Source organism: Acomys russatus, chromosome 26, assembly GCF_903995435.1.
Source record: "Acomys russatus chromosome 26, mAcoRus1.1, whole genome shotgun sequence".
In the NCBI taxonomy this organism is placed as follows: Eukaryota; Metazoa; Chordata; class Mammalia; order Rodentia; family Muridae; genus Acomys; species Acomys russatus.
The window spans coordinates 14,109,620-14,134,838 of NC_067162.1; the positions used below are offsets into that span (position 1 = coordinate 14,109,620).

General features: G+C 51.5%; 1 protein-coding gene across 2 annotated transcripts in view; it reads right to left on the bottom strand.

Annotated features, from left to right (window-relative positions):
* The window catches only part of Znf423 (zinc finger protein 423), a 304,774-nt gene that overhangs the window by 229,808 nt on the left and 49,747 nt on the right, over positions 1-25,219 (bottom strand). For both annotated transcript variants that reach the window (XM_051169358.1, XM_051169359.1), the window contains exon 2: positions 18,585-18,644. In XM_051169358.1, the coding sequence (XP_051025315.1) occupies positions 18,585-18,644 (60 nt within the window). The remainder of the gene's footprint in view (positions 1-18,584; positions 18,645-25,219) is intronic.

Here is a 25,219-nt window from a genome sequence, read left to right on the forward strand (position 1 = left end):
AGGCCAGAAGAGAAACAGTCAGACACAAATGGCCCGGCACACCTCTTGGTTCTGTGCACAGAGGGACAGGGGCAGCTGCCACACTGGGAACAGAGAGGGAGGCTGACATCAGGGGAATGGACTTCAGAAATTCTGGAGATGGAAGAGACAAAACGGTCAACAGTACATTTAACGCTGGGGAACTAACAAATGCCTCCCAAAGCACTTTGCAACATTTCTCTTTTAAGAAATTATAAATAAGGAGGGAAATGCTGAAACTAGCCAGCATGAGAAGCCTAGCCAGCAGATGCAAGAAAAAGAAAGCAGAAATCATGATATTATCACAAACAAGATGCAATTGAAGGCAGACATCTTTTTTTTTTTTTTTTTTTTTTTTTTTTTTTTTTTTTGGTTTTTCGAGACAGGGTTTCTCTGTGTAGCCTTGGCCATCCTGGACTCACTTTGTAGACCAGGCTGGCCTCGAACTCACAGCGATCCACCTGCCTCTGCCTCCCGAGTGCTGGGATTAAAGGCGTGCGCCACCACGCCCGGCTGAAGGCAGACATCTTTAAATAGGGCCACGGGAGTTGCTTTATATTACAAATGATTAAAACATGGGTTTCAGGGGCCTGTTATGTCCAGAGTGCACTAAGCAGGGGAGAACACTGCACTTCCAAGCAGAAAAAAAGAAAAAAAGAAAAAAGAAAAAAAAAAAGACAGGTAAGAGCCTGCTATTTCTTTTTTTCTTTTAGTTTTTGGAGGACGGCTACGTGTGTGAGCGCGTGCATGCATATGAATGAGAAGCCCAGGATGACAACTGTTTTCCTCAATCGCTCTCTACCTTAACTTTTTCTGGCTGGTTGGTTTTGGATTTTTTGGTTTTTTTGTTTGTTTGTTTGTTTTTGTTTTTTAAGATTTATTTCTATTATTATTTTGTATACAGTGCTCTGTCTGCATGTACACCTGCAGTCCAGAGGAAGACATCAGATCACATTATAAACGGTTGTGAGCCACCATGTGGTTGCTGGGAATTGAACTCAGGACCTCTGGAAGAGCAGTGAGTGCTCTTAACCTCTGAGCCATCTCTCTAGCCCTTGTTTATTGTTTTTTGAGACAGGGTTTCTCTGTAGAGCCTTAGCTGTTCTGGAGTTTGCTCTGTAAGCCAGGCTGGCCTTGAACTCACAGAGTCCACCTGCTTCTGCCTCCCAAATGCAGGGAATGAAGATGTGCAACACCACTGCCCAGCATTCCACCGTGATTTTTTTTTTCAATGCCTCTTTCACTAGCTCCTAGGGCTCACAGATTAGGCTAGACCAGCTGGCCAGCAGGCCCCGGGAAGTCGGCGCTGGCTCCCTGGCGCTGCAATTACAAGCACATACCACCACATCCAGCTTTTCACATGGGTGCAGGGGGATCAAACTGAGTCCTCAAGCTTACAGAGCAAGCACTTTACGGACTGAGCCGACATCCCAGCCCTTAGGGCCTTCCTTCTTTCTTTTTTTTTTTATTTAATTTAATTTTATTTTATTTTATTGAGACAGGGTTTCTCTGTGTAGCCTTGGCTGTCCTAGAACTAGCTCTGTAGATCAGGAAGGCCTTGAACTCACAGAGATTTACCTGGCTCCCAGTGCCGGAATTAAAGGTGTGTGCCTCCACCTCTTGGCTTCTCTTTCCTTCTTCCTTGCCTGGCCAGTGAGACTCCAGAAAGGGGGCTCTACAACTGTAAGAAAACACACATGCTCCAAGTTGGCATGGCACCCACAGCACAGGCCGTGACAGGGACTGCCTTTGGACATCTTTTTTTTTTTTTTTTTTTTTGGTGTATTAGTTTTTGTATACGTTTTCTTGTTGTTGTTGTTGTTTGGTTTGGCTTTTTGGAAGAGCTGGTTTGAATTCGGTCTATAGTGCTGGCGGCCTCAAACTTTTAACCCTCTTATACTCCAGCCTCCTCGGTGCTGCAATGCCAGGCCTGTACTGCCAAGGCCAGAACACTGACATCATACGCTTAGAGAGTAACTCCTGGTAAAACAAGGTTTTGCATCCTGGGAGGTCAAGGAGACTCAAGTTGCTCCAAGCTTTAGGGTGAGCTGTGGGGAAAACAACAGACTTCAGCCTTCGACCAAGCCCCATCTGCATCTGCCCGGCTGTTTATAATCTGCTTCCTTTACCCTTCAGAGCAGGGCTACAGCCTGGGGGCCTCAGACTACAGGTGAAGAAAGTGAGGCCCAAATAAGTCAAAAGAAAAGTAAGACGCCCCTGAGCCCAGAAGGCAAGGCAGAGAGAGGTTCAGCCTAGTGTCCAACCGTGGTGTCCTCCAGAGACACCGAAGCAACCAAGCCATAGCTGAGACTCCAGACCGTATAACTCAATGTGGGCCACGGTCCTGACATCCTTACCCCCGTGCCAAAATCCAACTCGCTCAGTTGGGATAAGTGGAACAGGGTACATGGCTCTAAAACTTCATTCGATCTAACCAGCCCAGGAGAGGTTTCATTGTGATCTAAAAACAATGAGGATAAAAACTAGAAGAGTGGTCAGAAGGGCCAAAAGTCACACAGCAAGCTCCCAACCTTTGACCTCTCCAGGCCCCCAGGGCATGAACCAGGGACCAGGGACATCTAGGATGACCAAGACACAGGCACATTCTCTGAAGTCTTCCTGCCAGGCCACCACCTACTTCCCACCTGATGATCAGCCGCTCATTTTCTCCTGCTAATTAACTTGGATGGAAATGTCTTTAAAGTGAGGCTCAGGGCCCCCCCCCAACCCCCACCCCTCTGTGAACCAATTTCATCACAACGGAAATCGTGTTGCCAAAATGAGAAAAAAACGAGAATCCCCTTCTCCTCGGGCCCTCGCCCTGGAAGGCATCTTATTAGAGGAGGCCGACTGTTAATTAACATTTTGATCTTTAATCCGTTACCCATCCCTCTAATCCTGTTCAGAGGTGCGGCTGGCCCACTTCCGCAGGCAGTGAGTCCAGCACCCGGGCTCACCACAGCTGGACGCCACCGGCAGCCTCCGTTCCCAGACACCTGCTCTGCTCCAGGCGGGAGCCACATCCAGGACGGGTGGGAGCCAGCTCTCTAGCCAGCTCAGTGCAAACCTGGATGGCCACTGCAGACAGGAGTTCACTTCATTAACCCAGAGCCCCGGCTGTTCCCCACTGGCCCTAGTTCCCTTCTCTCTTCAAAGAAATGATGTCCTTCCTAGCCCAGCTTGGCCCACTCCAGCACACTCTGACTCATGATCAATTCTGCAGCTGTACCAAACATATCAAGATGGAGCCGGGACCCAGAAAGACCAGACCCTTACCCTATAATCACAGGACAAGAGGACATGGCCACCTCTGTCCATCTCCAGAGGCCATGTCCAATATGACACTCCATCTTAACCACCAGCCCAAGTGGTATGGCACACCCAATGACAGGTGCCCACTGCACGCATGTGACCTGACTCCCACAGATGTGACTGCTCATAATCTCCCAGAGTCCCTCAGTATCTACCAAGAAGCCTCATACGAATGGCAGTTCAACCCAACTCCTGATCAGTGAACTCCAAGTGCCCCACATCTCAGTCAGCCTCCTCTAGGGCCACCAGCTAGCCAGATACCCTGCCCTGGCATTCTGTGAGAGTCCCCCAACCCCAGAGAGGCTGGGCTGACCACTTCTGTCTGAGCTTGACCCCGGCTCCCTGACAGTGACCCGGAAGGGACTGGCAGGGCCCTGCCTCCTGCTAATGCGCAGCCGGAGGGGTGCTCTGACAAAACCACAAAACAGACAATGGTCTACTCACCACCACCCCAAGCGCCTAACAACATCCAGAAGAGCTCAACTTTGCATCCTCGCACCCCACCTCACCTCCACAGCCTGGCCCACTGGGCCCTGCTCCAGCTACAGTGAAGATCCCTTGCCCTACAGGTTCACCTCAAAAACTGCCCGTGGCCTTGTACCTGGCCCTAATACCCCTTTTCTCATGCAGAAGCCTCTGACCATGCCGCCTACCTACCACGTGTGGTCATCTACTAACCGCTTGGGCGACACATGCCATATGTCCAGTCACACAATCACACTCCCAGCTCCGTCTGCACCCTACACAGAAGAACTTCGTCAGTCTTGGTAACCACCGGGAACAGGGAGGAAGGACACGCAGTAGATGTTCAGTAACACTTGTGACTGCGGGAATAAATACGCCTGTGGGGACAACACTGGTGACTGCAGGAGTAAATAAGCCTGTGGGGACTGTGCCAGTGGCGATTCAGGCTCACAGCCCAGAGACAGATAACCTGTACCGATAACATGATGTTCACACAAGCTCGACTGAAGAGACAGGTGGACAGATAGCAGAACTTCCTGCTGATACATGTCCTAAGAAATTGTCTGTGTGTGAACAAAGGCAAGACTCCTGCTGGGGAAGGAGGAAGAGGAAACTGGCCTCAGTAGGAGAGGATGTGAAGCCTACAGACCAGGGAGAAAGGGCCGCCAGCGTGTGGTCATCCAGACTCCTAAGGACAGGATGAGGGGCTCACATACAACGTAAAACCCAGGTGCCACACACAGACCATTGCCTGAAGGGCAGCAGAGCCGCAGCACTCACAGGCTCACTCCACTGTTGTCCCTAACTTGCCTGCACTGCCCACACTGGGAGAAGTTCACTGTGCATTAGTGGACTTGGAAGTCACTCCCGTGTCACAGTCAGCAAGGTAAAGAGGTGATGCTTGGTTGGGCGTTAATGCCGTCAGCTGCAATTTCCTATGCAGCATCTGCCCAGAGCCTCATGCTTCCGGCATCCAGAAAGCAATACAGCCGATGGCCCAAATGCTGCTGTGAGGATACCAGCAGGAAGTGCTGTCTGTGGCTCTGCTGTGGGAGGAAAGGGAGCAAGCACTCAGACGTTGGAGGTGTGTGTCTGAGTTCTGATCTAACTCACGCAGGCCAGCCTCTGGCCCCTATAGAGTGTTCTGGAAATGCCTATAAGATGCATGCAAGCTGGGAGATAGAGGCAGGGCGACGGGGGCATGGCCATGAAAATGTCTGCTGGAGCCTCCTTGGTCTTCCCTGAGGGATTGGGCCCCTCTCAAGAAAGCAAACCAATCTAGGGAGGGTGACACACCTTTAATCTCAGGAGGCAGAGGCAGGTAGATCTCTGAGTTCGGGGACAGCTTGGTCTATAAAGCAAGTCCAGGACAGCCAAGGCCACACAGAGAAACCCTGTCTTGAAGAACCAAAAATAGGAAGGAAGGAAGGAAGGAAGGAAGGAAGGAAGGAAGGAAGGAAGGGAGGGAGGGAGGGAGGGAGGGAGGGAAGGAGGGAGGGGAGAAGGAGGAAGGAATGGAGGGATGGAAGGAACAAACGAACGAATGAATGAATGAACGAAGGAAGAAAGGAAGGAAGGAAGGTTTGGTGAGGGGGTGGGTGGGCAGGTAAATGAGGGGCCTCCCAAAGGGCTGGGCAGGGTTGGGCTAGCCAGGGTCAGCAGCTCCTCCCACTGTGTCCAATCTTCAGAAGCTAGATACAAAACTAGGCAACTGCTGTTGTTCTCTCCGGTCAGGAAAGTGTGAGGAGGCCTCCTCAAGGCTCACAGAGCCTCAGGCAGCGATGACTTCACCAGGCCAGTTCTGACGAAGTTGCCGAACTGCATTATGATCCACTTCAGACAGGTATCCAGGCATCTGCCCTGTCTCAAGCCAGGCTGCCTGGTAGCTCCCGACATGGATCTCATGGAGCCCTCGGTCCATGAGTGTCTTCCAGGGTCAACGTAAACACAGATCAAGGAAGAATGCTTATGTAGTGTGTGCCAAACTGTGACCGTGACGATGGCCACGGAGATGGCTGGTGGCCGCAGTGATGATAGCAGCCACACCTCCTTCCTTCTATTTCTCTTTTGACCTATGCTGCTAGGAAGCTCATCAACCTCACACTGCCCCAACCCTTAATGTAAGTTTCCAACAAAACTAGTCTTTTCCTCTATGACTTGGGCTGTACAGCGAGGCACAGGCCACTCCTATCCTGTCACAAGTCACCACAGAAAGCGTTTAACAAGAGTCAGGCCCTATCCTCAGAGCAAAGCTGCAGGTCATAGCCCTGGAATCCCATGAAAGGTCAGGAAATGTCCCCGGGAAGAGGCAGTAAAACTGAGTCGGGCTCATTCTCCAAAAGCAGCTTCCGGGTGGTGTCGTGCTCTCACCAGGTCCCTCCCTATGGTCTCTGGGGACAGAAGCCTAGAGGGTAGGGGCTCCGTTGTATTCTGACACCTGGGGCAACCCAGACATGTGCTGGACATACTGGTGCAAAGCTACTGACAGGAGCAAAGGTTCGTGGGCTTCAAATCCTGTGCCTCTGCATCTTCAGAGCTCAGCAGCCCTCACCCTAACATTAACTATGACCACAGCCCGGACCCTAAGGTCAAATATAAACTCATTTAACCCGGGTAAACTAACAACTACGGAAATTCTCCCAGCCTGCCCTGGTCTGGCCTCCCTCCTGCAAAGCCAGCATTCTGCCACAAAAGCTAGGCCAGGTAGGGAGCCATGCAGGCTCTCGCTGGCAGTGTGGGCTCACACAGCTGATGGAAGCATGAGGGGCCTATTGTAGGGAGTCAGCCGAGACAGGAGGTCACCCTACACACACCACAGAGCAACTTGGGAAGAGTCAGCTGAGGCCATAAAAGCCCAGAGAATTGGGCAAGAGCATCATATTGACCTCCCACTCACTGTGGTGATGGTTCTGGCCTTCAAGGGCCAGCCTAGGGGTGGGGATGGGGGGTGGGGTGGGAAGATGCCCGGCCCTGCTTCCTGCCTGTTTCAGGCTGGCTAGGAGCCCTACAGCCAACACAGGAAATAACAGGGGGCCCCCAGAGGTCAACCCAGGCAGGCCCAGCGCCGGCTGCCCACGGCTGCCCACGGAGAGAAGGAGGTCATTGTCAGCCTTTGTTTCAGTTTCCCCAGCACTACCCAGACTCCAAGAAACCAGGGAGCTGACAAAGCCTCCCATCTACAGCTGTCCAGCCTCCCAGCCCAGCCCCAGCCCTTCGGACAGGCCTGCCAGGTCCCTGGGCTCTTAAAGCGGCAGGTGCATGGTGAAAACTCAGTCCCATCAAAGTTGAAGGTGGGTGTGCATGGGTCAAGATGGGAGTCTGGATTCTGTCATAGTCAGGCCAGCACTGGGACCAACGGCATGGGTGCCTGTCTGGAAGAAAAAGTCTAGACCCTGGAGGGACCAATAAAGAAACCAAACTGAAGAAAGAAAATGGAGAGCCAAGGAGACACTGTACACCCCAAACACACTGATTACCAACCTGACCATGCAAAGGGGACATGGGGCCATACAAAAAGCAGGCATCAGCTGCCACACGCAAACATAGCACTTTGGACAGGGGAGAAGCCATCTGTCATACACATGTACAGATGTATACACACATTTGCATATATCCTTGGGTATGCACACGCAACTGAGCATACATATATATGTGCTATACAGAGGGGCCCTGTGAAGACCTGGGCATGCGAATGTGCACACTGAGGCATGTGGACATGTGAAAAAGCGTGTGCCTATGCATCATGAGAGATGTGTGTGGGAAAATGTGTGTTGTGTGTGCATCTGACTTTGAACTGCACCCCAAGCTTATGCCCAACAGCAGTCTCTCTCACTCACACACAGACCCTGGCAGCTTCTCCCCTGTGACCTGTCACTACAATGACTTCATCAAGGCTGGCAACCCATTCTAGTGCACCTCACACCAAAGGAAAGCCACTGAGCCCTAGAACTGGGAGCCAGCAGCTCCAGAAGGTGGGCCCTGGGCTCAGTTCAGGCAGAAGCCCACCAGCTGTGAGGTAGCACACAGCTCTCTAAGGCTCTGGGCCACAATGGCCATCTGTAGGGTCAGAGAACACGCTGTAGGTGCCCAGCCCGGGCCTGGCACTGAGTGACAGCTCCTCCAACGGTAGTCACTAATGAGTCAGCAAGGAGCCTAAAAACCATTGTCCCAGCCTCTGCAAGCCTGAAGAGTATGCTAGACACTGGATCCTGAGAAGAGCAACTATAAAATGTATCAAGTGTACCAGATACAGTATCTGTGTGATGTGCTAACCACTACCACGTACCAAGTGCAGCTAACACGAAAAGGGGGATGGGTGGTGTAAATTATATAGATGCAGTGATAATGAATGAAGTTCTCAAAAATTGTTGATTTTTTTTTTAAAGCAATCAAAAAGAAAATACACAACGTGGACAAAATTACTCCTGTGAGGAAGACAGAACTGGACAACCAGCTCCAGTGTGTGCCTGCCCACCAATGTATATTCCCATACAGTGTGGGGGCAGCAGCCAGAGTCCAGCAAGCTGCCTGTAGCCTACAGCTGTTGTATCACTGACCATAAAGACCCAGAGGCTGACCCACAGAGTGTCCATCTAGGAAGCCAGGACCAGCGAGGCTTGGTTGACCTTGGCCATTTCCTGCCAGTCACTGGCTCTGCCTCCATAGTCCCACCCATTGAAGCAGTCTAACTGCACTATTGGCTCAGGGTTCTGCCTTTCAGAGTAGACTCTAACCTCATACCAAGCCCTCTGCACTCCATGCATCTGCCTAAGAAAAAGCCGTAAGCAGGGTTATGAGCAACGGTGGTTCTGAGGCCTGCCTGGGAACAAAGGTGAGACTGCTAGGGGGGAAAGGGGGTGTCTGTGATGAGGTAGGGGGTAATCTGAGCCCTTCTGTTACCCCAACCTCAAGCCTCAAGCTCAGAGCTAAGGTTCAACACATGCTTCTCCATGTGTGGTCCACAGCAAGAGCAGAGGCCAGGAGCCCCTGGGGGCTGACAGGAGCCCCTGGGGACTGAGCACTGCACACAGGGCCCCTCCAGAGCTGCCATTCCCACTTTAGATGAGGAAATGGAAGCGCCTCGGAGAGATAGAGTAACTAACTCAAAAGCTGCACAGCTAATGAGTAGCCAGATTTCAAACCTAGATGTTGTTCTTAACAAACAGGACAAAAATCGGGCCCTGAAGTGCCCAGGGCAAATATACTAAACAAGAAAGGGAATGTTCTGGACCTCAGCAAACACTTGCTAGCTTCCTGCCAGTTGCTGTGCCCAGGCTGGGGTCTGGGGCCAGAGAACCCTGGGAGTGACCAGAGTACAGTGGCAACCTCTTCAACCCAGCAGAAGTGGTGAGGGAAGGAAGCTGGAGGCTGGCCCCAGTGGCACTAAGGACAGCCAAGAAACCATAGTAGGATTATCTTAGGAAGCTTCCTGGAGGAGGTGTGGCTTTAGACGGCTTCAAAAGATGAACAAACGCCTGGCGTGGTGGTGCACGCCTTTAATTCCAGCATTCAGGAGGCAGAGGCAGGTGGATTGCTGTGAGTTCGATGCCAGCCCGGTCTACAAAGTGAGTCCAGGACAGCCAAGGCTACACAGAGAGACCCTATCTCAAAAAAACAAAAACAAAAAGATGACCGGGAACGGCAAAGACTGAGGTCCCAGTAAGAGAAGAGTCTGGAGAATAAAAGCCTGGTTGAACCAGTGGCACCTCCATGCCAGTGTCAGGACTATAGCATCTCACGAACCTGTCTGGACCTGCCAAGCCAGTCAGCATTTTGACAAAGACACCATGTTTGCTCACATGTTCGGGTTCAGACAGTGATGGCATACACTGATCCAGGATGCACAGGCTGGATAATAACCCATAAATGCATCATCGCCACACACCCTTGAGGCTGTCCTGTTAATGACCAGGCTGAAAAATTACCAAAGAACTATAGGCTTCTATGTCCCCCTGCAGGGCTTCCAGGCCTTTGAGAAGGGGTGATGGCCTAGGGGTGATACTTTCCTATAAGTGAGAGTCACCTAAGCTTGAAGAAAGCAGTAGCAGCAGCCCATCCCCCAATACACATCCTCTGATGTCCTCTGAGAGCCTATTGTCACCAAGTGGGGGAAGTACTGTACGCTGGCCTTGCCAAGACAGACAGACCTGGGTCCAGGGCCAGCAGCGGAGCACTGGTGGAGCACTCCGCTGGGCCCATGCTCTAAGCAGCAGCCGAAGAGGAAACACGGCTCTCAGTTTCACTCCCTGTGCCCAGGCTCCAGCACGCCTGGCTACCAGCACATGCAAGCACACAGATGCCTCGGCTCTGCATACATATGTGTACACAGACCTATCAGAAAGGAAACACCAGGTGTGGCCCGACAAGAACAAAGACCTGAGGCCTGAGGAAGAAGGAGTCAAGAAGCTAAGAGGTAGCACATCAAATGAGGAGAGCTGGTCCATGTCTGCTCAGGCCTAGAAAGTAGAACCAGATGAAAGGGGCACAAAGGTAGCAGGATCTGTCAGGGGTCTGAGTCAAGGCAGCAGGGACTTGGAGACACACACACACACACACACACACACACACACACACACACACACACACAGAGGCAGACAAACACACACATGTCTGTGGCTGTGTGCACACATGGCAGATGCCCTACCTCGTGGACTGCTCACCATGGTAACAGAGTGGCCCCCCTCTCAGCTCCAGTCATCACCTGAAGGCTTCTGAGGTCCCCCGTGCTGTTGGGAAGCAGGTCTAACAAAGGCCCAGCTCAGGCCAGCCCAGCCAGGGGGCCTTCCAGCCAACCAGCTGACGCATGCCCGCCATGCTCCCCTGGTGAGCTCAGGGCCACCATGTCTTTTTACCCAGCCTGCCTGGCTCCACTTAGCTCAACTCCCCACAGACTCCCCAGCCGAGCTAATGAGAAACTCCCCAGCTGGCCCTGTATAAAAACGCATTTCATAAGTCTTTAAAACGCTGGGAAATTCTACATCTCTTTACTGAGACTTTCCTGTTCCTTGAAAATGTCCCCTGGTCCTCATCAAGATGACGAGGGGAGGGGGACAAAGCAAAAAGGTGGACAACACTCTCCAGTGCAGCCTGGAGTCACAGGGGCCCTGAGGGAGCTTTCTCCACATGGGACACCCAGCTAGTGCCAGAGGGACGGAGTATGACCCAGAGGACAAAAGCTCAAGAAGAGGGATCAAACAGGGAAAGCAGGAGAAGAGGAGAGTCCGGCTTCACTGCCTTGGTTTGAAAATGGAAAGGAAGGCCGGGCATGGTGGCACACGCCTTTAATCCCGGCACTCGGGAGGCAGAGGCAGGCGGATCGCTGTGAGTTCGAGGCCAGCCTGATCTACAGAGGTTACACGGAGAAACCCTGTCTCAAAAAACCAAAAAAAAGAAAGAAAGAAAAGTGAAAGAAAAAATAAGCCTGAGTGTGGTGGTGTGTGCCTGTCATGCCAGCCCTTGAGAGGCCGAGCCAGATGGGCACATCAGCTACAGGGTCACAAGTTCTGATGCCCAGTACCTACGCCCTGCCTCAAGCACAGAGCTAAGGTTGCTAGGTGGGTTCTGGGAGTCCCTGAGGTTCTGTTTACTGGGAATGACAATGGAGTGAGTCCACTGTCATATGTACGCTGCCTGCATCTAGGTTGAAGGTCCAGGAGCTTCCGAGGGCATGAGTGGAAAGGGCGGGTGGGACGGGTGGGGCGGGTGGGGCGGGGGGCAGGCGGCTGCAAGACAGTCTCTGGGAGGCCCCTGAAATAACAAATAGTAAGTACACATTCTGACCAAACAGGACCACAGTGGCTTCCACTCCCCACACCAAGAGGTGTGGATATTTCTATTGACTTACCCAGTCAAAGCTTGGAGGTAACAGGCTACGGGAAGATGGGGGTTGACTACACCCTACCCCTAACCAGAACCAGGTTAAGAGGAAACAAGAAGTTCTACATGCTCCTCCCCTCAAAAGCCCAAGACAGATGCCCAGCTCCAGATGCTAAATCCCACAGTCAAGCAGGTCCCTACCACCACATTCCCTGCGACCTCCTCCCCCCACCACACACACTTAGTGGTGGTGGAAAACCTGGCTCCCAGTGGCTGCCAGGAGTCAACTTTTGCAGGAATAAGGTCTTCAAGTAGGCATTTTCTAGGCATCAGCAAAAGTTAGTGAGCTCTAGCCAGACTCTTCTCCTGACCTAGGTGCCCTGCCCTAGGTCTGACGTGTCCCTGCATCTCTAGCTGTTCTGCAGGGAAACAGTATTCTCACAGGCAGGTCTGCCATCTATGGGTGAGCTGTGAAGTTCATCCACGAGCTGCCTGGATTCAAATCCCTGCCCTGCTGCTTTGAGCTGTGTGACCTGGAAGCAATCGGGAAGTGTCTCTGTAGCTTGATTTTCTTAAACCCATATATGCAAAGCTAATGATCTGACTCCAAGAGGCGTCTACGATATAGCAGGGAAGGACTCTCTCTCTCTTTTTTAAAAGATTTATTTATTATTATGTATACAATATGCATCAGATCACATTATAGATGGTTGTAAGCCACCATGTGGTTGCTGGGAATTGAACTCAGGACCTCTGGAAGTGCAGTCAGTGCTCTTAACCACTAAGCCATCTCTCCAGCCCATGAAGAACTCTCTTAACAAGAACACAGAGAACAAATGCCTGGCAAGAGAGTCTCAGACTCTGACCAGAGACCAGCAGCACCAGTCTGGGCCAGGATGACAATGGATTACAGTGACTGGTGCAAACCACGGGGTGTGTGTCACAATGCTAGATAGATCTCTGCTAATCTGCTAGACAGGTCAAGGAACATTAGCCAGTAGGTTCACCATGTCCCACCCACCTCCAACCCATACAGTCAGCCCCCAGCCCTCTTTCCTCTGCATTCCCATGGCTCAGCCCATAGAAGCCATGTTAGAAGAAAGTCTCATTGTCCCTGGATGCTAGGAGAGGACACCGAGGCTAGACAGTGACAGGAGGGTAAGCATCTCTTTCTCTGGGCTCAGATCAGTGACATGCGTGGGGACAAAGAGGCAATGGGCTTGGCTAGGCACTCATAATCTCACACTGTGAAACGCAGAACCACATTTCTTACCAGAACTTTCCAAAGTTCCAGAAGAAAGGGAGACCCTGGCCGGGGAAATGGGATCACACCTATACTGGGATGGACAGGAAGATGGGAGGGAGAGAGGACACAGGCAGGGAGACAGGTTCAAGCCTGGAGACCTGAACACCAGCCAGTGAAATGGCCCCCTGGTAAAGCTATCCCCAACACACACACACCTACACACACACCTTTCTTACCTGTGACCAGGCCAAGAACAGATGATACAAGGAGTTTCTTCAGCCAGAACAATACTTTTCAAAACACAAGTTGTTCAAAATGAAATGCTGTCCCTAGCAGGACTGCTGCCAAGGCCTTGGAGAAGGGGACGTCCTCTCCCACCACTGCCAGGAATGAGAAGGGATGCAGCTGCTGTGCCTAACAGTCCAGGAACCTCACGAGGCTCAATCCCATGCCACTGTAGGACCCGAGAGCTCAGCCCTGGGAGCTGAACACAGGTGCTCAAACAGAACCCCATACAAGCTAATTCACGACAGCACTGGGCACAGTGGCCGAAGACGTGAGGACCCACACAAGAGTCCATTGGCAGAGGGACAGTAAACAGAATGAGGTCTATCTAGACTGGGGGGATTTTATTCAGTCACAAGGGATGAGGGGCAACACAACCTGCACTGTGGATCACTATGCAGGTGAAGGGACCCTGTCAGTAAACACTCCCCACCAACCGGCAACTACGGGCAATGTCCAGAGCAGGCAAATCGAGGGGGACGGAAGGCAGCCGAGCCACTGCCCAGGTCACAGAAGGTGGAAGAGAAGGACAAATAGTTATAGAGGTGCAAAGCTTCTTTGGGGGAGGGGTCGTATCTTATCCAGTTATGACAATGGTCTCACACATCTCCGAGCATGAGGAGAGGCGCCAAAGGCCTCTTCAAGTGAGTGAATTGATCTCAAAGCTGCTTTTAAAACTGAGTTGCTATTTTTTTTTTAAACCTACCAGTTTTATCCGAAATTCAACTCTCTGTGTTGTCTCTGCAGATCTCAAATGACCTGGGAATTCCAGGCTCAATGCTCCACAGCACAGCCAGCAGCTGGGTGACAGCTGCCTTTAGCAAGGCCTGTATCATGTCACCTATTAGTTCACTTATTCTGCCACCAGGAGTCGGGGGGGGGGGGGGGGGGAGGAAGGACACTCTGGATGTGTCAGCTAGGAATCTGGAGGGGTAGAGTCTCTGGGAGAGTCATCTAGGAGTCTAGGAGAAGCGGGGCCTTGAGTGTGTCCCCTAAGATTCTGGAAGAAAAAAGAGGTCTCTGGCTGTGGCCTCAAGAAGTCAAGGGAGGGAGGAAAGGCTGGAAGGGGGGTCAGGGGGAGAGCTCTAGCAATGGCTCCCATTAGCAAAGATTGGCTACCACACCTCAAGCTGGCAAGAAAGGCAGCTAAGGGCCAGAACTCTGGCCCCTGCAATCATACACAGAATGCCTTGGATTTGGGAAAAGACTCCACACCATTTGGATGCTGAAACAACTGAGGTCCAAAACATGTTCAGAATTTCTCCCGATTAAAATGTATCTTAAGATACAACACACATACACACACACACACACACACACACACACACACACACACACGCCCATATCCTACACACTCAGGCACAAACACACACTTGCCACGTACACATATACACACACCACACAAGCACACATCACATACACACACAACATACACACCACCACCACCACCACCACCATACCTCCTGAGTTTTGTGAAGTGTGAAAAATCACGATCTCAGCCTGCAGAGCTGCCTCATCCATTAACGAGCCCCACAAGCATTAGGACCCCAATTTGGATCCCTATAATCCAGGTAAGTCATACGGGCTTGGCAAGTCCTGTATTCCCAGCACTCACAAGGGGGAGACAAAATCTTCAGAGCAAGCTGGATTCTCAGACTAACGGAAGTTGAGCTCCATGGAGAGGCTCTGCTTCAACATGGAAGGTGGAGAGCAGTTGCTGAAAACACCAGATTTCAACTGCAGACCACATGCACAAGTGCACACAGACATGTACACACACAGGTGTACATGCATGTACACACACCCCTCTCTCCGGGACCACAATGACTTAAGAAATGAGTCATTTAAGACCCCACATTGCCAAGCCAGGTAGTAGTGGCGTGCGCCTTTAATCATAGCACTTGGGAGGCAGAGGCAGATGAATCTCTATAAGTTCAAGACCAGTCTGGTCTACAAAGTGAGTCCAGGACAGCCAAGGCTACACAGAGAACCCCTGTCTTGAAAAAAAAATAAAGACCCCCACATTGCCAAGCCCCCACCTCAACTCTGAAGAGAGGGCTCTCCCCTAGGGCTCTCTGCCCATCTATTAGCAGCCCTGTGCTCGCCAGTCCCCTCACCAGATTGGAAAACACAACATAACTTCATCCCTTCCCTGCCAGGCAAGACTAGGTTCTCCTTTGTTGTCAGGTCCCAGATCAAGGACACAGAGGGAACAGCCAGCTGTCCCTACACGGCCCAACTAGTGGGAGGCAGGGGAGGCCAGGGTAGCACTTTCAAGTGTACTTGGTTCTCTACCTCCCAGCTAGGTAGGCTAAGGTCAGGTTGCCTACTGTGGCTACAGAAAGACCAGTGTGCAAGCCCCTGCTCCGAAGCACTCTGGCCACCACAGTACTCGGCAGTTCTAAGGGCACCATGATGACCACCCCAGCCCACCTGCAAATGAGAACAGCAAGCCTCAGTAGCTTGTCAAGAGTAGCTGGAGGGCGGGGGGTGGTCTGCTCCCCATAATCCCCAGCAGCACCTGTCTCCACTTGCTGGAATAGCCAATTGGCATCTGAAAATTACTAGACAGAGCAGTTCCATCTGGACCTTTGGCCCTGTCCTCCTCAGGTGGCCCATAACCATCCCACAGGAAAATGACACTAGAATACAGCGTCACCTCACAAAGCTATCACATGACCCTAAGGGTAAAGTAACCGACACACACTCAGTTACACAACTAATAAATGTGTCATCACCCCCACACAAGGGCTGCCTGCCACACTGACTTCATCCTGTCCCAGGGTTATAGCCATCTCAGAGGCCACACTCAGAGCCCACAAGTTCTTTCATGGCCCAAGTCCAACAGAACTGGGCAGGAGAAACTACCACGTGCCCCATTAAAAATCACCGCAGCACACCAGAAGGCAGCAGAGCCATCCACGGCCAGCTCTGCTTGTCCACTCCCTGGCCACATCAATGAACATGTGGCCTAAAGTTCTCTGGAACCACAGAGCACAGCGGCCATGGGGTCTTTAGGGCCAGGATGATCCCAGAGTCCACTGAGCACGCTCAGCTCTTAAACAGATCTCACAACCCCCACCACTCCTGGGAGTCCAAGCACTGGCCAGCCTACTGCAGAAATGTCACAGAAATGTTGGTGGCACGGAGCGCCGCCAATAGCAGAACTGCCTCCTGCATATCACGGGATGCCTCAACACCTTGAGTTTCAGTCTGGGAGCCTGACAGCCTCTCTATATCTCAACCACCGCCTTAGAGTTCCCTCACACCCCACCACTGTTTCCATACAGGAGTGAGGACAGAAAACACAGACAGGGACAGCAGCCTTCCTACAGGGGGTCCCTCTCAGGAAGCTGAGTTCAACACACACACACACACACACACACACACACACACACACACACACACACACACACACACACACAGGTCAGGAACTAAACATCCTAATTTTGTTTTGATTGATTCATTTCTTTTGAGATAGGGTCTCCCCACTGCCCTGGAACTCACTGTGCAGACCACGGCGGCATCCAACTCACAGAGGTCCACTTCTGCCTCCCAAGTGCTGAGATTGTAAGCATGAGCCACCATGCCCGGCCCATTCTTACTGTATTTAAGTAACCATAGGGGACTCATCTCTCCAGCTCAAAGGCAGACAGGACAGCCCATCCCACCTGTCCAGCACTGATCTATGGTCTTGCCTCTGCTTCTCTAGATCTGGAGCATCCCCATTGCTCAGGCTGCCAACAAGTCCCCTCCATGGAGCGAGGCTCTAACACAAAGGGCCAGGGTTACAGACCATTGACAGACATAACAAATCGCATACCCAGGTCATCCAAGACACTGGGGGCTCCAAAAAGCACTCAGAAAAGGCACTGGGCAAGAAGCAGGGGACTGGGGATCAAGGACCAGTTCCCGACTCTCCTTCTCAGTCTGTTACATCCTTCACAGCTCAGTTATTTGGAAACCATCCTCAAGATTTTTGCTGGGGCACCAATGAGATGGCTCTGGGGGGAAATGTGCCTGCCCCCACACAAAGGCATAAAACAATGGTTCTCAACCTGTGGGTCATGACCATTTGGAGGTTTATCAATCAACCATTTCATGGAGGGTGACCAAAGACCATCAGAAAACACAGATAATTACATTATGATTTGTAATGGCGGCAAAATTACAGTTACAAAGTAACAGTGAAAATAATTTTATGGCTGAGGGGTCCCACAACACGAGAAACTGTATTAAAGGGTCACAGCATTAGGAAAGTTGAGGACCGCTACTGTAAAGGGAAGAACCAACTGCACAAAAGTGTCCTCTGACCTCCACACATACAGCATGACTCCTGCACTACACACACACACACACACACACACACACACACACACACACACACTAATAAGAACAAATTTTTAAATTATTTTGCTGAATCTAAGTACTACATACAGTCACTCAAAACTTTTTGTCAACTTGGTTTCTTCAGTTAAGTGAGATGGCCTCATAAGCCATGTATGTCTACAAGGTCACAAATTAGATGTGTAATCATTGATGTGTAAACATTAACCCCTTGCCTCAGTTTCCACAACTAAATGAGAAGCCTGGAAGTAATGACTATCTGATAGGACTCATCAGGCAAGACTGAACAGATCTTGGGCCCCCATGAATCTGGAGGCACCTATTCAGAATCCAGGGGTACATCTGACACTAGGTGGCTGAAAGGGACAAGGGAAGGAAGCCTGTCACCTGCCAATGAACTGGGACCCCAAGCAATGAGAGGCTGTGGCTGAATGCAGAACAGCCACTCCAGAGCTCCAGGGCCCCAAATTCAGGTCCAGCCTCAGTCCCTGTGAGCTGCCACAGAGGGTTACCAGTTCCAAAAGCCTCACCCATCGGCCGCTTCTCACAGCTGGCAAGCAGCTGCAAGATAAAGGTCTGAGATACAAAACCCAAGGCCCCCAATGGTCATCCCACCCAGCACCCCACAATGCTACATACCACACAAGCCTGAGCTTGCTCCCCCATTATCTCCCCCCCAAGGCATCTTCTTGGGTCTGACAGTCCGTCCCAGGGGCATAAGTACAGGAATGCTGGTTTTCATTTGCGTTTCACTCTACTAAAGCGGCTTCTATTCCATGTGCTTGGCAACAGCATCAGTGGCATTCAGAGATGGAGGTACCACGCCTGGCAGTGGGGCACTCACCACCCAGCTAACTTGCCCAGAGGATGGAACCGCAGCCCTTGGGATGAGAGGGTATACTTGTCTCCATATGGAATGAATTTCACTGGCCATATGGAATAGATACATCATTGTGTTGCACGGGGAAGTCTGGACTAGACACAGGAATGTGACAAGAAGAACACCATTTCCATAACCAGCTGGGTGGCTTTCTGACTCCCCGGGGCCAGTCTCCCAAGCCCCCCAGCAATGCTGCACCAGCCCCTGGGCACTTACCTGCTGCCGCCACAGAGGAATCCCAGGCCAGCGAGAAGTCCGAGGCCTCCCCCTCTTCAACTGCAAGAGAAGAAAGAAGGGCTGTGAGGAGTTTGGAAGCTGCGCACATAGGTCATAGGGTAGGACACAGGTCAGAGAAAAATGGAAGCACTGTGGGGGGTATTTGTATACTGTCTGCCATGGGGTTGGGGGGCACAAAACCTACAACGAGATAGCTTTTGTTGTCACAGAGATGAAACAGTGATCAGAATATGGCACAGGGGCTAGGACAAGTTTGGTAGGAAAAGGACTGCCATGCAAGCCTGAGGACCTGAGTTCAGGTCCCCATAGCCCACACAAAGCTGGACACCATAGTATGTATCTGTAATCCAGGTGTTTTCATGGTGAGATTGGAGGCAAAGACAGGGGACTCTCAGAAAGCTCATAGGTCTGGTAGCCTGGCGTCCACAAGGGCACACAAGAGATTCTGTCTCAAATAAGTTAAAAGACAAAAGGCCAACACCCAAGGTTGTCCTCTGTCCTCCATGTCCACACACACACACACACACACACACACACACACACACACACACACACACACATTATAAATAATAAAAACTATCAACCATGAATGGCAAAGACTGTCTCCATTATGTTTCCGCAGCCTTGCATCCTGGCAGACATCACTAATCAATCACAGCGCTGCCTCCAGACAGACATTTCAGAATCTTTTTCTGTTCAGTACTACAACCATTAGTACATAGTTTCTACTCATGAGCAAAACATCTGCCACTCACAGAAATGAGGCAAGACTCAGAACAGTCCCTAATTTTGCAGGCATTTCCCCCGACCAAAGGCCACATTGCCTACCACTGAGATACAAAGGCTAGCTTGATAATGTTAAGGAGCAGATATGGTGGCTCTCAGAGTCGGGAAAGTGCAATGCTGTTCTGTACACGGGAGTCAGGACCTGCAGACAGACCTCAGGACACACAAAGGCCCGCTCTTCCCAGGCCAGCAGATAGACACATTGCAGCTCACTGGCTGGCAACACGGCAAGGGAACTCACCTTCCCCCCCACTTCAGCCTGGACCCCACAGAATGAGGCTTGACAGGGATGGAGTCTCCCCTACCCCAGACCCCAGCATTTGAGACCAGGCTGGTGGGGAGCAGGGGAGAAATACTATACGGCCTAATAGCACTCTGGTCCTGGACTCAGTCCCAGTCTGGAGTACATAATAATATTAAAGCTGGGTTATGGACTTTGTAAATGGAACTTTGTTTAAGCCAAAAACGTGCACACATGTTTTTCAGATTTAACAGGCCCTGCAGCTCTGCGCACGTGCAAGCTGAAAGGACCCAAGCCACCCACCTCTCTGCCCTTGATACTATAACTGGAATTGCTGGGTGCCCACTGTGAAACGAGCACTGTGTTCAGTGTCCCTCGGCTGAGGAGCCCCTAAAGTCTTGCAGTTAATGAGAGCCTGTGCTGCATTTAAGCCCCAACTCCAGGTGGTCCATGAGGAAAGAGTCTTCTACTGACCAGGGCACCAAGGGCATGTCTAGACTCCTAGTCAGTTCAAAGGCAAGCAGACAGTATGGGGAGGAGTCTCCCAGTGAGAAGGAGGAGAGGGCTGGCTGTGGTCAGAACCTGGCTCTGGGCCTCACTAGCTGTGTGACCTCGAGCCCTACACCCAAGTCCACTCAAGGCTGTTGAATTTCCAACTCCCTGACCTTGAGGATGGCCACTCCCATAAAAAAAAAAAGCTAACATCAGCCACAAGACAAAGCAAATGTGAACACATCTCCCATTTTGTACCCTGTGGGGGAAAGGGACCGAGGACTGCTCTGTCCTGGAGACAGGGGACTGGAGAGGTAGGAGGAGGAGAGCGGTCCAGTGCAGCCAGCAAGGAAGGTCAGAGTTGGCAGGTCATGGTGCAGACTTCCTGTAGTGTGTGCGGTGACCCTGACCTCGGCCCTCTCAATGAGGGCCCATATGCCATCTGGCCTTGTGCCTGGAACATGAATGTGTTTTCCCACAGCTGCTGGCATGCAACACCCATACACACACACACACACACACACACACACACACACCAGCCCTGGCCCACATTCTGCCTTTTGGAAGTATAAGCATATGGCCTTTATACATTCTTGATGAGAAAAAGAAATGCCCGACCTGTCGCATTCCACACAAGGGTCTCACTGTCCAAAGCGGTGGGAATGAAGAGTGGTTCCTGCCTGGCCAGGCTCTGCAGCCCAGTCTGAGTTCCCAACATGACCAACAAGAACAGCAGGCACAGAAAAGAAACTATACCAGCTGCTGCCTAGGGGAAAGAGGGCACTGTTTGCTGGGAGCCCCCATATCTTCAGACTAGAATTCTGCTGCAGAGGCACAAAGAACCCATGGGTGCTAGGAGAGAGACAAGGCCAGAGCTTAGCAGCATGCCAGGAGGGCTACCCACCATCCAGGCGTGGTGCATTCTAGAGACCTCCCCGGCAACAAGTTTACGAGATCTAGCATTATGAGACCCAAGACACACCTCTCACCATAACATGCCTCCAGTGTAGGGGGCATCTGTGAGGAACATGGCACGAGAGCCCAGGGCAGCACTCGGCTGGCACAGAAACAGAGGCTGGTGCAGTGGGAGCTACGTCCACATCAAAGCTGCACGCAGTCCACAGGCACAGGAGGGGACATGCAGCTCACAGAAGGCAAGTGGACAAGCAGAAGGGCCTAGGAGGAGCTGAATTCACAGGCAGGGCACATGATGCAGCCCTAGGCCAGTCAAATGCAGGACGCACCAGAGATTCTACAGTTCGGCATTTTTTGTGACATTTGCATAAGTAAGAGCTGTCACCTGTTGGAAGACCACAGCCTCTCTCTTCCTCCAACGCCATCAGTCACCTCTGGTAGCAATGGGCACTGGAGGAGTTTTGTTCACAGGGTTCTCAAACAGGTTTCTCTTCTGCTCTCACAAATTAGCTAGCTCCATTTCAGAATCAAGCAGTGGATGTCTAGGATCCTGTGCCCAAGAGCACGTGTACAACAAGCACACACAGAGGCTACGGATGGGACACAGAAAGGCTGGATGTGGCCAAGGTCACATGTCACACAGCTGGGCTAGCCTTTCCTCACTCCATAAAAGAGCATGTATCCCATCTCCCACACTGGTCAGCTCTTCACAGCCTTGTCCCCACTAAGTGGTCCCACCTCCCAAGGTCTTGGGCTTTAGTCTATCTCATTACACGCCACATACATGTCATCTTGTCACTGCTAATGCCAAAGCTGCACTCAATGCCAACAGCAGGAAGCACAAACATCTGAGTGAGTAAGTAAACAAGGCATGGCCCGCACAGAATGACCTCTCCCTCCCTCCCAGCCAGCTCTGCTCTGAACCAGGCTACTGTAAGGCAGACTCAGGCACACACTTGCCCCTGCAAGGCAGGATCCGTAAGGTACTCGCCCCACATGGCTTGGCCTCAGCAGATGGGAGGTATGTTGGACTCCCAGCTGCCCTGGAATAAAGAGATGGGGAGCCTGTAAACATGGCCCTCACTTGGGACCTGGACTACGGCCACCAGGAACAGCCCTTCGAGCATTTTTCTTGGGAAAAGAACATTTTCATGAAAAATTATCTAGGAAAATGTTCTCCCCCACAACCACCTGCCAACAAAGTCAAGAACCTCTGTATTCTTTGGAGAGTTTGTTTTGTTGTTGTTGTTGTTGTTTGTTTGTTTGTTTGTTTGTTTTTACTCTAGGTCATGACTCTGGGGTCTTAGTAGACTCTGTTCTGTTCCCCTGGACCCAGGGATCACCCTACCCTTGCAGGGGACCTAGGCTCACCTTGGCTCCAAAGGGACTCCTAAAAGTCCCCCTATTCCACAGGAAGTAGCAAGCCAGGCAAATTCATATTTAGAGAAGCCATGTTTTAGGCTCCAAGAGGTTACCCTAAAGCCTAGAGTCTCGATGTCAAGCATAAAGGAGAGCCTCGATAGCAGGGAATGAAAAACACACAGGGCTAAGGGTGGGGCTCAGAGACCAGGCAAGTATATGGCCGAAGGCCTGAAGCTGATGCCCAGCACCACATAAATAAACAAGCTCGGATGGGGCAGAAGATGTCCTACTGGGTGTCGATGTGCGTGCGGCTCCTGCCTTGTAAAAAAGGCCAAGAAAAGGAAGCTGAAATATAAACTTCTGTGCTCACCAAGCAGTGTATCCTGGTGCAGGGCTGTAGATGCCCAGGGAAAAGATTATGTATACTTCGATACAAAAGCCGGACAGATTCCTTGTCCAAGTTGCACAAAAGGGCTGGAATGCAGAGCCCAGCCTGTGGTCACCTCTGAAATCGAGCTTCCAGGAAAGATGACCACGTTCCAGAACAAAGGCAGCACCCAGCATGGCAGAGGCTCCCTCCAGACCCCTCTCCAAGTCCCTCAGCAACAACTATTGCCTCAGAAGCCTGGAAACAGCATGAGTGTCACTCCCATCTGGAACCCCATGTTCCCTATCCTCTCTGGTCATTTGCTAAAATGAGGAAACCAGCCAGACACAGCAGTATGTATATACCCGCCATCCCAGCCTTCAGGAGGCCGGGACAGGAGAACCAGAAGCTGGCTATGGTTATCGGGGAGGGAGTAAGGAAGGAGGCTGACTCACACTCTTAACGGCAAGGCAGGAGGGCCAGCAATGTCCTAGAGTGCAGCTAAGTGGCAGCCTCTGGACTCTCAGCTCCCTCTCATGGTTCTCTGGCCATACCCCCAGGACCAGCACCTCACAGTAAAGCAGCTGAGTTGATCTTTTCACAAACCTAGTTTCTGGAGGAAGGAAAGTCTGGAGGTTAGATCAGGCCCGGCTATATAGCAAGTTCATATATAACAACCCTGTCTCAAACCAATACCACCTTGAGAGAGAGAGAAAGAGAGAGAGAGAGACAGAGAGAGAGACACATACACAGAGATACAGAGAGAGATAGAGACAGAGGGGGGAGGGAGGGAGGGAGGGAGAGAGAGAGAGAGAGAGAGAGAGAGAGAGAGAGAGAGAGAGAGAGAGAGAGAGAGAGAGAGAGAGAGAGAGAGAGAACCATAGTAAAAATTCCTGGCACAGCAGCATGGTACAGTACCACCAAGGCCCAGGCCCTTCCTGAGACCCAGCCTTGACCTCCTCACCCTAATGCAGAGTCAGAACCGTGGAATCCACAACTGGACCCATGTCCTTCTCCATCTGCCCTGTCATCTGTACCATCTTAAGCTTCAGGGTAAAGGAAGAGGCCTGGGGAGGGTGGAAGCTACAAGGTGGTGGTGGTGGTGGTGGTGGTGAAGGAGGAGGAGGAGGAAGAAGAGGAGGAGGAAGAAGAGGAGGAGGAAGAGGAGGAGGAGTTGGAACTTAGATGTAAAGTCTTTTAAATGCTAGAAAATGGGGGTCTGGCTCAAAGGACCCCCGCCACAGAGAGCAGCACTCATCAAACCCACACATCTTAGTGTTGGATGGAGATGCAGCTTCACATAGTCCATGGTGTGAGTGAGGGCTATTGCTGAGAACTTTCATTCCTCTCCATAAAGCACATGGGAGAACAAACACACACACACACACACACACACACACACACACACACACACACACACAAAGTAGCAGGAGAAGCTAGCCTGTGCAGAACCACAGTAGTACCTGGCACTATGTTAGGCATCCAACACCTGCTCCCCTTCATCTCCCAGCCCTCCACATGGAGGTTCCCTTATCCACCCCCTTTCTGGCAAAGACAGGAGCCTCAGAAAGCCACCACATCTCCCAGGAATAGTACAGCTGTTTTCAAGTGTGGCTTCAGCTCACAGGCAAAGAAGGAAAGAAGAAAGTGAGAAAGAAATCTGTACGCACAAGCCTTCATTTGGTTGCTCCATCCTGATCCAGCCTAGCCTAACCTCAGGCAAGAACAGAAAGGAAAGTGTCAGAGCCATGTGCCATGTTAACAGTAGTGAAAAACAGAACCAGGAACTGGGAAAACACAAAGACAACAGGGCAGGGGCCAGCGCCCTGAGCAAATGAAAACATTTTTTCTTTATTTACTGAGACTTTCACAACTCAGAAGAATGAGACACAGAGAAGTCGGGGCCCTGGAGAGTGGTACAGGCAGCTCCCCATACCTGCTTCTCCGTGCTGGTCCCCAACTGGTGGCATAAGAGGCAAAGCACAGCTCTGGACCACTGACATCCTTCAGCAACACCCTGTACCAGAACCATGGACCAAGCCTTTCATAGATGCCTCCTCAGCCGCTGCCAGAAAAGCCCAGCTCTGCTGACCCATCTCACAGAGGGTGAAACTGTCCCACAGAAGCAAAACAGCTCACCAGGGCCCAGTCAAGAGGACCTAGAACCCAGGAAGTCTAGAGCCAGACTCCCCACCTCAGAACAAGCTGCTGAGGTGACTAGGTTCTCAACGAAGCCACTTCCATTGGTTGGGAGGTGGCAGCATTGATGCTTGTTGCCAGAACAACACTGCCAGCAAGAGCAGCCACATATGCAGCAAGCATGTCACAGAGCCTCACTCTGGGCGACCTCAGGAATCTGAACTTCTCTAAGTGAATCTGACCTTTGCTGGAGGTCTCAAACCACTGGCCCTAGCAACCCAATCAAATAGTACATCTTCAAAGCCCATTCTA